This window comes from Petaurus breviceps, unplaced genomic scaffold (assembly GCF_028583685.1).
Source record: "Petaurus breviceps papuanus isolate PSGF00001 unplaced genomic scaffold, PetGlider_PUasm1.0 90723, whole genome shotgun sequence".
NCBI lineage: Eukaryota > Metazoa > Chordata > Mammalia > Diprotodontia > Petauridae > Petaurus > Petaurus breviceps.
This window is the reverse complement of record NW_027187323.1, coordinates 240,553-255,148: the sequence shown is the minus strand read 5'-3', so window position 1 is coordinate 255,148 and position 14,596 is coordinate 240,553. Positions and strand designations below refer to the sequence as shown.

General features: G+C 49.3%; 1 protein-coding gene across 1 annotated transcript; it reads left to right on the top strand.

Moving 5' to 3' along the window:
* The first annotated feature begins 492 nt into the window (after nt 1-492).
* Nucleotides 493-11,149, top strand: C2CD2L (C2CD2 like). The gene is made up of 14 exons (XM_069066622.1): nt 493-1,220; nt 3,404-3,499; nt 4,005-4,124; nt 4,303-4,413; nt 4,915-5,031; nt 5,131-5,266; nt 5,580-5,688; nt 5,895-5,959; nt 6,056-6,183; nt 6,302-6,476; nt 6,940-7,041; nt 7,240-7,373; nt 7,768-8,053; nt 10,072-11,149. Exons 1-14 carry the CDS (start codon nt 864-866, stop codon nt 10,281-10,283), a joined length of 2,148 nt encoding a protein of 715 aa, XP_068922723.1. The 5' UTR covers nt 493-863; the 3' UTR covers nt 10,284-11,149.
* The last annotated feature ends 3,447 nt before the right edge of the window (nt 11,150-14,596 follow it).

Below are 14,596 nucleotides of genomic sequence, written 5' to 3'. Positions count from 1 at the left end.
CCCCACCTTGGTCAGGGTCCCCCAGTCCAACTCCACCTCCCTTCTTTAGTTCCTCCACCTGACCCTGCCATGGGACGCCCCTCATCCCTACTCCAGCACAGAAGCGGGGGGCGTGGAGGACTGACCGGGTACAGGGACAAGTGGCTCTGGAAGGCGGGGCAGCACTCTGCGCTGGCTCTCTCGGGGTCAGCGAAGTCCCCCCCACCCCCCGCGATATGACCTCAGGCAGGACAGAAAGGGGCGGGGGAAGTGCAAGGCAACTCTGAAGGTTGCACCGACTCCCGCTGGTGTGCATGGGGATGCGCGGCGTGCGCACTTCCCCCCCATCCCAGGAGGGGAAGTGAATGACGACCCCGCCTCCTCGGAACCCCCAGCCTCCGCCTGATGTGGGCGGTGTCCCTAGGGCTCTGGGCTCCGCCGACGCCCCGCCCGCTCGGGCGCGGCCCCTTTAAGGCGCGGTGGGGGCGGGGCGTTGGCGGTGTTGTCAGTGTCAGCTCTGCGCACGCAGCCCTCCCCGCACCGGCCCGAGCCCCCGGAGCCCCCGAGCGGAGCCCGAGCCAGCTCCGGTGGAGCCAGCGCGGCGCGCAGGAGGCGAGCAGGCAGGCAGGCCCGGGGGTAGGCAGAGGGAGAGCGAGCCCAGGCTGAGCCGCCGGCGCCCGCCCGCGATGTGACCGGGCGAGGCGAGAGAACCTGGCGCCCGGGCCCCCTCTCCAGCTGCCTCCAAACCCTAAAAAGTCCCGGGCTCCAGCCGAGCTCCGCGCTCAGCCGAGACCACTCCCGCCCCCGCTCCCCGGCCGCTGGGCTGCCCGGGCCATGCTCCCCCGGGGCGACTGCTGAGCCCGAGCCGGGGCGGCGCGCGGAGCATGGATCCGGGCTGGGGGTGGCGGGACGTGGGCTGGGTGGCTCTGCTGCTCCTCTTCGCCGCCTCGCTGCTCACTGTGGCCGTCTGGCTGCTGCAGTACGCCCGGGGGGTATGGCTGGGGCGAGCGCACCGGGGCCGGGGGCCGGGGCCGGGACTCGGAGTGGCGGAGCCGGGGGCTTCGCTACGAGAGCTGGGCGTGTGGCGCTCCCTGTTGCGCCTACTGTCCAATCGGACTGGCGTCCCGGAGGAGCCAGGTGTCCGGGGCCTCCTGGCCTCACTCTTCGCCTTCAAGTCTTTCCGGGAAAACTGGCAGCGAGCTTGGGTGCGAGCGCTTAATCAGCAGGCCTGCAGGGTTGGGGTAAGTTGGAGGGGGGTCCTGGGGGCTTGGTTCCACTTTCTGGTTCGGAGCATCAAGGCTGTTAAGGTGCACCGAAAGCCGGTCGTGTGTGTGTGTGTGGGGGGGGTAGCTTGGAATACCCCTCAGCCCTCTCCTCCTCCCCTAAACCCTCCATCTAGGAGAAAGGGGTGTGGGTGAAGGTGAGGGGTGCAGGGACCGCTCTGTGCCCCCAATCCCCGGTCCCCGTGGGCGGGGAACCTTAGTGCTCCAAAACCAGCGGAGAAGTTGCTGTTCTCATAGCAACGCTAATCCCTATGTTGAGGGAGCAGCTTCTCCACCTGGAGCTGTGGTATTGGTGGTGGTGGTGGTGGTGATTGGGGGGTGGGAGGGTTGCCGGTTGGATAGGAAGCACGGAACAGCCTTAGGAATCTACCTGGTTGCTACCGTTCTTTCCCTTGCCTCTAGCAGGCACCTCTTATGTCCCAAATCCCTGACCTTCCCTCCAAAAATCCACTTTTACTTGCTCCCTCCCTACCAGTCTCAGCCCTTTCAGCCCCCATATCTTTTTTCATATAGATAGATGAATAGGGTTAGAGGGGAGTTGTTCATATAAGATGCTTGGGACCCAATTGGACCTGAACTCTAAGGGTCAGAGACTTCAACCTGGCCAGGGATCAGTTTGAGTCCTCAGGATTGCACCATGGGACATCTGACCACCAAGGAAGTGGGGCAGGAAGCATGTGTCACGGGACTGGGGTGGAGGGGGCTGGACTTCCCTCCTCTGGAGCCCCCACCAGCCCAGCCCAAACATTTTATTTCTGCCACCTTTCCCCCTCCACCTCCTAGGAACATTAGCTCAGTTCCCGGAAGGGATTCCCTATCAAACTAGTGGTCTTGTCCCTCTTCAGTTCCCTTAATAGCTCTGGAGAATTAGCAGCTAACACAGACGTGTTATATTTCTCTTTTGTGCCCTCTGTGGTCAAGGGGGCAGTTGACAGTTCAAAACTTGACCTCTCCCTCCCCTGTGCCCAGCTCTGTGCACCTTGTCCTCAGGTGAAGAGAGGTTTCCCTAAGATTGCCAACTCAGCTGAACATTGGACTCCCCTAGGTGTTAGGAGTCTGGGGCCCTGAGCACCATCCATCTGCCTCTAGTGGGTGGGTCTGAGCCAGGAATGGGGGGAGGCTGCTGGATCAGAAGCACTTACTGACTTGTTTTGCCAGGCAAATGAGCTCTGGGGATTTGCTCCCTTTGCCAATAAGTCCTAGGGAAGGAGCCAACTTGTGCCCCTCCCCCCATCCAGTGACCTCTTCCTGGCCTGTACCCCTTCTTGAACCCTGGGTGAGCCTACCATCTATAGTGTCCCCATACCACTCTTGCTGAGCTATGGGTGATTTAGGAGCCAGCTCTTCCGAGGTTTGAGCTAAGGAGCTTTCTTCTTAATCTCACCCTGGTGTCTGGCTGGAAGAATTAGCTTCTATCTTGGGCCCCTTAGGGACTTGAACCCAGTATGCTGGCTGTTCTTCCCGTCCTTTCTGTCCCCCAGAGCCATGTCCAGCTCAGTAGATATTGCTGATATTGGGACAAGACTGTATTCTCAAAACCTCTCTATTTCTGACACTTAATTTCTCTCTCCTCTTCCCCTCCCCTATCCTTAAAAAAAAAAATTCCAGCCCCACCCCCATGTGTCAGCCTGAAACATTCCACCCAATAGATTTCTATCCTCTGTACTAGCAATAGGCTTCAACCACTCCTTCCCCAGCATTTCGATATTTAGGAATAATGTTTGTAAACTTTAAAGCAATCAATAATTATGAATTATTGTCCTTATTATTGCATCCTGGTTCCCTCTCCCAGGGTCTTATTAATTTTTTTAGAGGATAATCCATAGCCTTTTTTGCTTGGGGGTGGGGAGAATGAATTTCAGAGTGAACAAGTGCCTCTGTTTTCTTGGCCCTGCCTCCACCAACCCCCAGCCTCTTTTTCAGAAGTTTCATCAACTAGCCCTCTGGTGGGGAGGGGTTTTTAGAAGGGAGAGCTCCCTGTACCCAGGTCTTGGTCCAGGGGGAGGCCAGGAGCCAACCCTGCAGCTGAAGTGACCGCAGCTTCCAGGAACCTGGCCAGATGGAAACAGACCAATTCTGTTGGGGGTAGGGTCAACTTCAGGGAGCCTGACCCTCTTCTCAACCCCCAATTGTTTTTCTAGAGCTCCATACAGATCACTTTCGAAGAGATACCCCAGCTTCCACCCAGTGCTTCTATCAGTCATATGACCTGCGTGGATCAATCAGAACACAGCATGGTGAGGGGTGGGTGCTTGGGTGGGTGAGAGTTAACTCTGGATCCTTAGGCTGAATTCCTAGAGTCCTATCAGTTCTCTATACCTTTCCTTTTATTCCCTTTACCTGTTGAATTCTAGCCCAACTCATAACTCACAGACAGCCTTCTGTAACCATCCCTTTCAATGCCCTCCCTCTCCCATCATACTGCCTTTTGCTTTTTTGTCTCTCTGATGGGATAAAAGCGATCATGTATGTTTCTGTTATCAATGTATATGTCCTATTTCTCCACTAGACTTTCCCAGAGCAGGGACCATGACTTAGCTAAACTTCCTCTCCCCCACTCAGTGCCTAGCACAGCTCTGGGCTTGAGGTAATGCTTGTGGCAGAGTTCTGGGGTTTCCTCTAGCTCCCCAGAGATCTGTGATAAGGAGGGGAGAGGATCTGTGTTGAAATGTGTGCCCAGACAGAGAAGCCAGAGAGGGGACCTGCAGCTTTGCCTCGCTCTCCTCCCTGTGCCTGTCTCAGATTCTCCACTGCCAGCTGTCTGCCGAGGAGGTTTGCTTCCCAGTCTCGGTGACCCAGCAGTCCCCAGCTGCTGTCTCCATGGAGACCTACCACGTCACTCTGACACTTCTTCCAGCTCAGGTAGAGGGGAAAGGGGGAAACTGGGGACTAGGAGTAAGGACAGGAGGATGATGTTGTCTCAAGTTTTGAGGTTTAAATCAGAGACTCCTTTTGAGAAACCAGGAAGATGATGTGAAGAGAAGTGATAAGGGATGGGCAAGCACCATGTGCCTCCTCTACCTCTCCTTTCCATCCCTAGTTGGAGGTCAATCTGGAAGAAATAGCCAATGAGGGGTTGCTGGTATCCTGGGCTTTCAAGGGCCATCCTGAGCTAAACATGACAGTTTGTCCCAAGCTTCAGGGAAAGGAGGTGAGTATGTTGCGGTTGGGGGGAAGCAGGTAAGGTGGTGGAGAGAAGTTGGGGCAAAGTAGGAAGAGACTAAGTGAGTTAGGGGGCTGGAATAGGTTGGGAAGGCCTGGAGGATTAGATAAGAGGGGAACAAGGGAAAGTGGATCAGGGAGATGAGGGGGATTGGGATGTACCTGAGGAAAATTTCAATGGAGAATCAAAGATAGTTAGGGGAGAAGGCAGCTAGGTAGTGCAGTTAGGATCAAGTGCTGGGCCTGGAGTCAAGAAGACCTGAGTTTAGATCCTGCCTCAGATACTTACTAGTTGTGTGACCCTGGGCAAGTCATTTCACCCTGTTTGCCTCAGTTTCCTCATCTGTAAAATGAGCTGGAGAAGGAAGTGACAAACCACTCCAGTATCTTTGCCAAGAAAACCCCAAATGGGGTCAGTCAGACATGATTGAACATAGGGGAGAAGGCTAGGGGGCTGTGATTCTTTATCCTCTGTTTGCCATCATTGCAGAGAAGTGAGGAACAGGTGGATCTGTCTACTATTGAGAAGCTGATCGAGGACACCATTGTCAGTACAAAGCCTGCCATGATGGTGAACCTCAGGGCCTGTCCGGCTCCAGAGGGTGTGGTGAGTAGACATCTGAGGAGATGAGGGCTATATCCTCTAATGGGCCCTTCTGGGGACTTTTAACCTCTCCTTTCCCTTTTCCTTTCCAACTGTTCTTAGGTATCCTGTGAGAAGCCAGCCACTGGGCCCCCAGTTCAGCCAGCTGCCCCCAAACCTATTCGGCTTCTGCTACGGCAGTTAAGAGCAGCCCATGTAGGTGGTGAGACAGGAGACGAGTCAGGAGGCGAGACAGGAGGTGAGCAGTTAGAGTGAGGAAGGGGCTATTGTTGTGTCTTTAAACCAGTGTTCCTCCTTCATGACTCTTAGACTTTTTGCTCTTTGTAGTATGGTTGAAATGTTTGGAGTTGGGGTCTGATCCTGGTTCCTGATTTTTGTTTGTTTGTTTAGTTGTGTTACCTTGGGCAAGTCACTTCCTTTCTCAGACTCTCAGTTTCCTCACCCATAAAATGAGGAGGTTAGACCTGATTACCTCAAAGGTCCCTTTCAGCTCTAAATGATCTTTGTACCCTGCCCAGTCTCTGACTTTTTGACCTCTGGTTTCCTTTCAGGAAATGGGGAGCTATGCTGTGTGGCGGAGTTGGACAGCCCTCAGCAGCAAAAGTGGACAAAGCCAGTACCAGTCGCTCCAGATGTCGAGTGGACAGAAGAGCTGGCTCTGTAAGGAATCTCCAAAATCCCTTTCTCCCACGTGACATTTCGTATTGTCCTGGCATCCTGAAGTTGCCTCTGGGAAAAGACCCTGTTCAATCACCCTTAACTCAGTGGGACCCTGGGAGGATGATGAGCTCAAGACAGGGAGGAGAGGGGTTGCTTAGGAGGACACAGCTTCCCAATTGATCAGTAATCTGCCCCTTGACTCACAGGGAATTAGGTCCCCAGAGCCGGGAGCTGACTCTGAAGGTTCTACGGAGCAGCAATGTTGGAGACAGTGAGTGTGCACGAGGAGGGTATGCTGGGATTGTGATGAAGTAGACCTGGCCTGGAGTCGGGTGTCACTTACCAGGCCACCCCTTGTTTTCTGCAGAGGTCCTCTTGGGCCATGCCACACTGCCTGTGGGCTCCCCATCCAGGCAGACATCCAGAAGGCAGCTATGTCCCCTGACTCCTGGACCAGGGAAGATCTCAGGACCAGCTGCCACTTTAGCATTAGAGGTGAGAAACCCGACCCCCTGGTGGGGGGAGGCAACATCCTTGTGAGGGGCCATTAGGGTGGAGAGTGGCATTTGGATGCCTTGATGCTCATGTTCTATGTTCTCCCTTTTCCTGGTAGCTATTATATGAAGAGGGCTCCCCTGGGAACCTGAGTAGCCCAGCCCCACCCACCCCACGACCCAGCATCACACCCACCAAAAAGATTGAATTGGATCGTACCATCATGCCTGATGGCACCATCGTCACCACAGTGACTACTGTCCAGTCACGGCCTCGAGCTGATGGCAAACTAGGTAAAAGTGGAGACAATGAAGAGGCTTGGGAAGGAATGGAAAGCCCTCAGAGACAGGGCAAAAGTACAGCAGCAGACCCTGAATGCCAAGGTGGCTCCCGACTTGTGCATGGTCTTCTCTTTAGCAATCACTCTCACTTGTCTCTGTCTTCCCGTATTTGGGCACACAACCTCCAGTCCTTTCTGTTTTCCACTTTACCCTTTCTTCCTTCTTCTCCATTCCCTTCAATCTCCTCACTTGTCTTTTCTCCAGTCTCCCTGTCCCACCTTCTGAGCCTCCATGATCTCTGTCCATACACCATTGGGTTTCTTATGCCTCTTCCCCCTCCCCTAGCACCTGCATTTCCTTTCTCTCCCCTTAAGCTACTTAGTACCTTAGTGTTGACTTACCTAGAAAAATTATTGAGGGGAGAGGGTGGAATTGAGGGTGCTGTCAACTCACTAATCTTTCTCCTTATCTTTAGACTCCCCATCTCGATCCCCATCCAAGGTGGAGGTAACAGAAAAAACAACGACTGTACTGAGTGAAAGCAGCGTCCCCAGCAGCGCCTCCCCCAGCAGCAGCCGTGAGTGTGTGTGTGTGTGTGTGTGTGTGTGTGTGTGTGTGTGTGTGTGTACTGACCACAGTGGGAAGCTGCAGGGTAGGCAGCAGCAGGGCCATACAATGGTGCCAACACCCAGGCAAAGAAATCGGGAGCTGGACTGGGAGAGCCCTGTTCCTAAGAAGGACTCTGGAGCCCTGATAAGTATATACCCTCTGGCAGGGGACAGCCACCTTTCCAATGGCCTGGACCCTGTGGCAGAGACAGCAATCCGGCAGCTGACAGAACCCAGTGGACGTCCAGCTAAGAAGACTCCCACCAAGCGTAGCACCCTTATCATCTCTGGTGTCTCCAAGGTGACGAGACTAATGGGGTCGCCATCTTCTCTCTCCATGCATTTGCTGGTTTCCTGACCATGGTTTCCATTCTAAATGACTCTCAGAATCCCTGGTTGCCTTTAAGATTCATAGCAAGTACCACATTAGCCAGAAGGCCCTCATCTCCACCCCCCAGTTGCTCCAAAATTACTTTCCTTCTACTTTGAATTTATCTTATAGATTCTGATTTATATATGTTTTTGTCCTCTTTCCCATTAGGATGTAAGCTCCTATTTCTGCTTTTTCTTTTTATCTCCAATGCTTAGCACAGTGCCTGACATACAGAGAAATTGCCTAATAAATGTTGTTTTTGGTTTATTAATTGACTGGGAAGGGTGTCCTGCCAACGTCTAACTGTCTCTCTCCTGCCCAGGTTCCTATTGCCCAAGATGAGTTGGCATTGTCCTTGGGTTATGCAGCCTCTATGGAGGCTTCACTGCAGAGTGAGGCAGAGAGCAGTGGGGACCCCTCTTCACCTCCCCTGGATCCTCCAGCCATGTCCCCTGGACCCCTGGAAGCCCTGTCCAGTCCAGCAGGAACTCAGGAGACAGATGAGACAACTCGCTCAGACATTTCAGAACGGCCTTCTGTGGATGATGTGGAATCAGAAACCGGTTCTACGGGCGCCTTGGAGACCCGAAGCCTCAAGGACCATAAAGGTGCAGAAGGGGAAGAATGACTCTCCCAGCTTCTTTCTCTGTGCCCGTGACCTAGGATCCACTGGGTTAGACATCCAGGGGCATATTGGCCATGGCCCAGTCTGCCAGACATTACCTTCCATAGATCACCAAAGGCTTCCCTAGATGCTAGGATCTAACAGATCTGGCTAGGTCCCTCTTCTCTCCTAGGTTTTATTCCAGTTTTTGTCTGTCTGTCTGTCTGTCTCACCTTCAACTTGACCTTCAGTCATGCCTATCCCATACTCCGCTGTCTCTGAGGACATAACAATTGCCACACTGGCTGAGACCCAGAATGATTCCAGACCAGGATTGTTTGTGATTGTGACACGTTTTGTGGAAGTGAATGGTTGTCTTTGTCCTGAGCCTCAAAGGGCAGGGGCTTACCAGAAAGTATCCCAGGTCCCTTCTTAACTTATCCATTCTTTACCTGTTGTCTAGCTTTAACATTTATCTGAACCTTTCAGAACCTCTTCCCATGTTAACCTCTCCTCCAACTTGGAATAATGAGTTCTTTAATCTGATTGTTTCCTGTGTCAAGTAGGGCTTTGTTAGTTGGTCCTGAATTACCTCTTTTCAAGTTTTAAGAGACTCCTGCCTGAGTCAACAATCCACAAGCATGAAGTTCTTAAAATGTAGAGAGTGTCCTGCTAAGTGCTTGGAGTCTAGCATGGACCCTGCCCTGACATATCTTCTATTCCAGTATTGGGAGGCAGATGACACATGAACATTGAAAATCATGAATTTATATTTGTAATCCAGAATGAAGTGCGAAGAAGCAATGAGAAGAAAATACTGTGAGAAGGCTTGAGAAAGGAAAGATTTTAACCTCCTTGAGGATAGGGACCACATCCTATTTATCTTTAGTTGTCATAGGGACTATGAATTACACAGAGTAGGGGACCATAAGAACGAATGTTTCATGGAAAGCTTCTCAGAGGAGGTGACCTGTGGACTGGGCTTGGAAGAATGGTTGGGGTGGGGATGGGGAGAGTATTTATTAAGTGATTCTATGTGCTAGGCACTTTCCAAATGTTTTCTCCTTTGATCCTCATAACAACCAAGTAAGGTAGGTGCTAACATTATTTTCATTCTACATATAATAATAATAATTATAGCTGACATTTATATAGTGCCTGGTTATGTACAAGGTACTTTCCTAAGCATTTTTTACAATTATTACCTTATTTGATCCTCACAACAACCCTGGAATGTAGGTGCTATTATTATCCCAATTTTACAGTTGAGGAAACTGAGGCACAGAGGTAAAATTACTTGCTCAGGGTCACACAGCCATTAAGTGGTTGAAAGTGAATTTCAACTGAGTTTTACTGACTCCAAGTCCAGTTGCCTCTATAGTATAGTATAGAAATAGTATAGGAAAAGGGTAGAAATCAGTCATGGCTTCAGATTATAGAAGGCCAGATAAAGGGAGTTTGAGTTTAACTCTGTTCAATTTCACCAAAATTTATTGTGACTGCTATAACCCTTGTGTGTTCACCAATAAGCATAAAATAACATCAGGAAGAGTGTGATGGGGGCCAGGAGAGACCTAGCCCAAGTTTATTTTAGGAGAGAACACTTTACCTAGCAGGCCATAGGGAGCCATGGAAGGATTTTGAGCAGTGTCACGTCCTGATTTGGGGATGTCACCCACCATCCTATCCCCCTTTGTCAGCCTTTATCTTTCTAGCCTGAAGAGCTTAAGCTCCTAACTGACTCTCTCCTGAGCTGGAGGGTTTGAAGCTGCATACAGGATTCCAAATCTACCCTAGTTTTATGGATAGGAAGGATGTTCTCCACTGTATTTCCAGTACCACCCATGGGGATGCCCAGGACCTTCTAGGCCACAGCCCCCAGGACCTTCTAGACTGTGTACATGTCTTTAGGATGTAGCTTCCTCCCCATTTTATCCTTCCCCTCCCCACCCCAATCCTGTACACTAGTTTCTCTTTAGACTTCTTGGGTCTCAGTCTCCTCTCTGCCCCACCCCTCTACAGTGAGTTTCCTTCGAAGTGGGACGAAGTTGATATTCCGCCGGCGACCACGACAGAAGGAGGCAGGACTGAGCCAGTCACACGACGACCTCTCCAATGCGGCTGCTGTGCCCAGCGTCCGAAAGAAGGCTGGCAGCTTCTCCCGGCGCCTCATTAAGCGATTTTCCTTTAAATCCAAACCCAAGGCCAATGGCAGCCCCAGTCCCCAGCTCTGAGCATCTCCCAACTACCACAGGACCAGGAAAGGGCTGAGATTTCAGCCCTGCCCTTCCCCTACCACACCCCTTACCAGCCCCTTGGCAACCTGGGTTGGGGGCAGTCTTCTGGATGCTGGGAACCCCTATCAGCCTTGGGCTTTTGGGCCAGATACTCATGATGAGGGCTGAGAGTGTCAGACATCCAATTCTGAGAACCAAGAAGAGGGTAGTTAAGTGCAGGGAGTATGTAAGAGGGCTCTGACCTGGTACACATGGGCTGCACCCAGAACTTGGTGCCTACTGATGATATTGTCCCCTCATAGAAGTCCCAGGATGCCCAGCCCTGCAAAGTTTCCCTCTTTCCTTTTATTTATTCTATTTATACATGTGGTCTCTGACCCTCAGTGGGCTGGGTGAGTGGACAAAAGAGGGCCTCGTTCCCAGGTGCCCTTTCTTTCTTGCCCCAGGATAGGGCATTTTCCTTTGGCCTGGGGTATCTAGGCCTCAGATCATCACTTAGACCAGCACCAATGTCTGCCCTGCGTACAGTACATTGGCAGCTCATAGGAAGCCGGGCCGGTGCCCCGGATGGGGGGCAGGTACTCCCCCCCTCCCCAACACCTTCCATATCCCTCCCTCCCTCTTTATTACTGTTTTTGTACTTGATGCCTTCTCCATAGGCAGAAGGAAGGAGCCAGGGGCCAGGCGGGAACTTTCCCCAGGCCAGTATCGGCCATGACTGGCTTTTATTTAAGGAATGTGTGATAAAGGAGGAAGCATTAACTCTGCACCTTTGTGAATTTCAGGAGACAATGATTTCCATTGCTGTGTGATGGCCTGGTACTTAACTTATTGAATTAAAATTAAATTGGAGTTTACAAAAACCTGTAGTTAACCTTCTGTGAGTTGGAAAATGGAGCCACTAGTGGGGTTAAAGAGGTGACTGGCTTAGGGAGGCTGAGAGGGGCTGGGGTTGAGTTGCGTTTGTGTGAGGTTCATCAGTAAAATGTCTGACGGGCAGGAGGACCATTGAAGCGTGAGCTAGGGAAGGGGAGGCAGGAATTTCCCTCCACATCCCTATAGGCCTCTGGGCTTTGTCAGGACTTAGCCTTTGGGTTAGGCAAACTGTGTCCTCAATCCAGACAAATGAGAGCTTCTCATCTTATCCAAAAAAGCCTTGAGTATGGCCATGTGTTGGGTGATATAGAGGAAGTGATAAGGAAGGCAGTCCTTAATACAGGTCAAGCCAGGGAGCAGCTTAGTTCTAGGTAAGACTAAGTAAGCATTGATTAAACACCTACTAGGTATTTAATCAGGCACTGTGCTAAATCCTGGGGATCCAAAGACAGGCATAAGACAGTCCCTGTCCTGTAGAAGCTCACTGTCTCACTGGAGAAGAGAACATAAAAAGCTTAAAGTTGGGTTCTGGGGCACAAATCTGAGTCCTGAGGCTGGGGTGGGAAATGATCTCGGGAGGCATGAGTTTCCAAGTTGAATTCGTCTTACAGAATGATGAGTTTCTGGAGGTTGTGAAATCCAGGAGAGCAGCCAGGTGGGAAATGATGGGAATTCCTTACTCACCTTCCTTGCAGAGCTGGGAAGAGCTCTACTTTCTCCCCTCCACACTCTGCTGTTAGAAGCAGGAAGAGAGGCCCCAGGGGCTGGGGGGTTGTTGAGATGGGAGTTTTCAAGTTGATTTCATCATGCAGGATGAAGAGTTCCTGAAGAGGATAAAGTCCAGGGGAGGAACTGGATACGAATCCAAATCCTGCTACCTTGGTTACTTTGGACAAGTTGGCTATCCTCCCTAGGCCTGTTTCCTCTCTTGTAAAATTAGGGAGTTGGACTAGAAACCTTCTGAGGTCCCTGCCAGCTTACATAGATCTGATTCTAGGAATGGATGCTGGGCAGGTCACCTTTCTAGGCCTCAAGGTCTTTGTTAGAGAAAGGGTGTGGATTAGGTGATTTCTAAGAACCTTTAAGAGGTAGTATTACTTTTTTTTAGATGAATGAGGTTCAAAGAAATTAAGTAAACTTGTTTAAGGTCACACACACAAACATACATGAAATCTGGTCTCCTGACTCCTAAATCCAGGGTGTTTTCTACCTTAATTAGCCCTTCCTGATAGGAAGCTTCATAATATTTACATCATGAATGGATCAGGTGGAGAAGGGTGTTTTGGAGGGTGGGGAAAAATTAAAGGGAGAAGAGAAAGAATAACCACATCTGATTCTGGAGAAGTTGGAGAGATCTCTACCCCAGAGCTCACAAGTATGGGAGTGTGATACCATGGAAAGAAATACAAGGAAGTCCACCTACTAACACACACATAGAGAGGAATGATAGGAGAACAATTACAAAACACTTTACAGAAATAAAGACAGACCTAAAAAACTGGAGAAAAGATTAATTGCTGATTGCTAGGTCTTGCTGGTATAATGAAAATGATAATACTACCTAAATTAATTTACTGATTCAGTGCCATACCAATCAAAATTAATAATGAAATTCATCCGGAGGAACAAAGGGTCAAGAATGTCAAGAGAAACCATGAAAAAGGGGGGAAGGGAGCCTAGCACTGCCAGATAACAAACTATACTACAAAGCAGGAACTAACAAAACTATTTGTTCCAGCACTTTGCACAAACATCTCATTTGATCCCTACAATAACCCTGAGATAGAACTTTTCAGTCATTTTTCATTTGTGTCCAACTTTTCATGACCCCATTTGAGGTTTTCTCAGCAAAGATACTGGAGTGGTTTGCCATTTCCTTCTCCAACTCATTTTACAGATGAGGAACTGAGGCAGAGAGAGTTAACTGACTTGCCCAAGGTCATGCAGCTAAGAGTATGTGAGGCCAGATTTGAACTCACAAAGATGGATCTTCCTGTCTCTAGGCCTGGCACTCTATCCACTGTACCACCTAGCTGTCCACAAGAACTAGCTCTTCTAATCAAGTGTGCCAGGTTCTTGTCCTTAAACTGTTATGTTTGAATGACCCTGAATGGCTACTCTCAGGGATTACATTTAGTGTAGGATTTCATTTCCATCTAACAGCCTGTTGTTGTTCAGTCCAGTCCTGCCAGGTAGCTGTACTGAACCAGTTGGAGCCTAGTTTCTGCACTGTGAGGTGGCACTCTTACCTGCAATATCTCACAGGGTAGTTGTGAGTGTCATGTCAGTGTGTCCAATTCTTTGTGAGCCCATTTGGGATTTTCTTGGCAAAGATACTGGCATGGTTTGCCATTTCCTTCTCCAGCTCATTTTATGGATGAGGAAACTGAGGCAACCAAGGTTAAGTGACTTGCTCAGTGTCACACGCTTTGAATTTAGGAAGATGAGCCTTCCTGACTCCAGGCTTAGCTCTCTATCTATGCCACCTAGCCACCCAATAGGCATGATTAGACCTGATTCCATAGTTCAAGAAATTGAGACAAAGAGGTTAAGTAACTTGCCCAGTCACTCAGCTAAAAAGTGTCTAAAGCCAAATTTTAACTTTGAGTTATCTGATTCTGGGCCCAGATCTCTATCCACTGTGCCATCTAGCTGCATTGTTAGGTGAATGTGAGGAATGCTATTGTGTTTTAAGAAATTTTGAAGGGACTGGTTTCAGGGAAACCTAGGAAGACTTATACAAACTGATATACTGATGCAAAGTGAAGTGAACAGAACAAAGAACAATTTATACGAAGACAACATTATTGTAAAAACAAACAACTTTGAAAGATTTAGGGACTCTGATTTGCAGAATGGCCAACCATGATTGTAAACAACTTCATAATGAAACATACTACCTACCACCTGATGAAGAGAGGATGGATTCAGAGTATAGAATAAGATTTTTTGTGTGTGGAAATAGTCAATGCAGGAATTTGTTTTGCTTCATTAAATTTGTTATAAGAGGGGTTGGTTTGGGTTTTTTTTTTTTTTAGTTGGGGATGTAGAAAGAAGAGGGGGATAAGGATAGTGTAGCAAAAAATAAAAAGTAAAAGAGAGATATTGAAACATTTTAAAAGATGCACAGAAGTCCAGAAAAGAAACACAAATTTTACAATTTTGAAAATTACATGTTGAATTTGTCATACTTAAAAGGAAAATCAAACCATATATAATAGATTTGTAGTTTCATGCACAATCCTTTTTTTGGCTCTACCTTGCATACAGAAATGCTCATTTTATTTGGTGTATCAGTCAAAAATTTAAAAACATTTAAAAAAACCAGTGGATTTGGAAACAATTATACATAGAATGTTTTTTAATTTAAATTTTCAATAAATTTTATATCTTTGTTTTTATATCACTTACATTTCCCAATATATCCTTTCCCT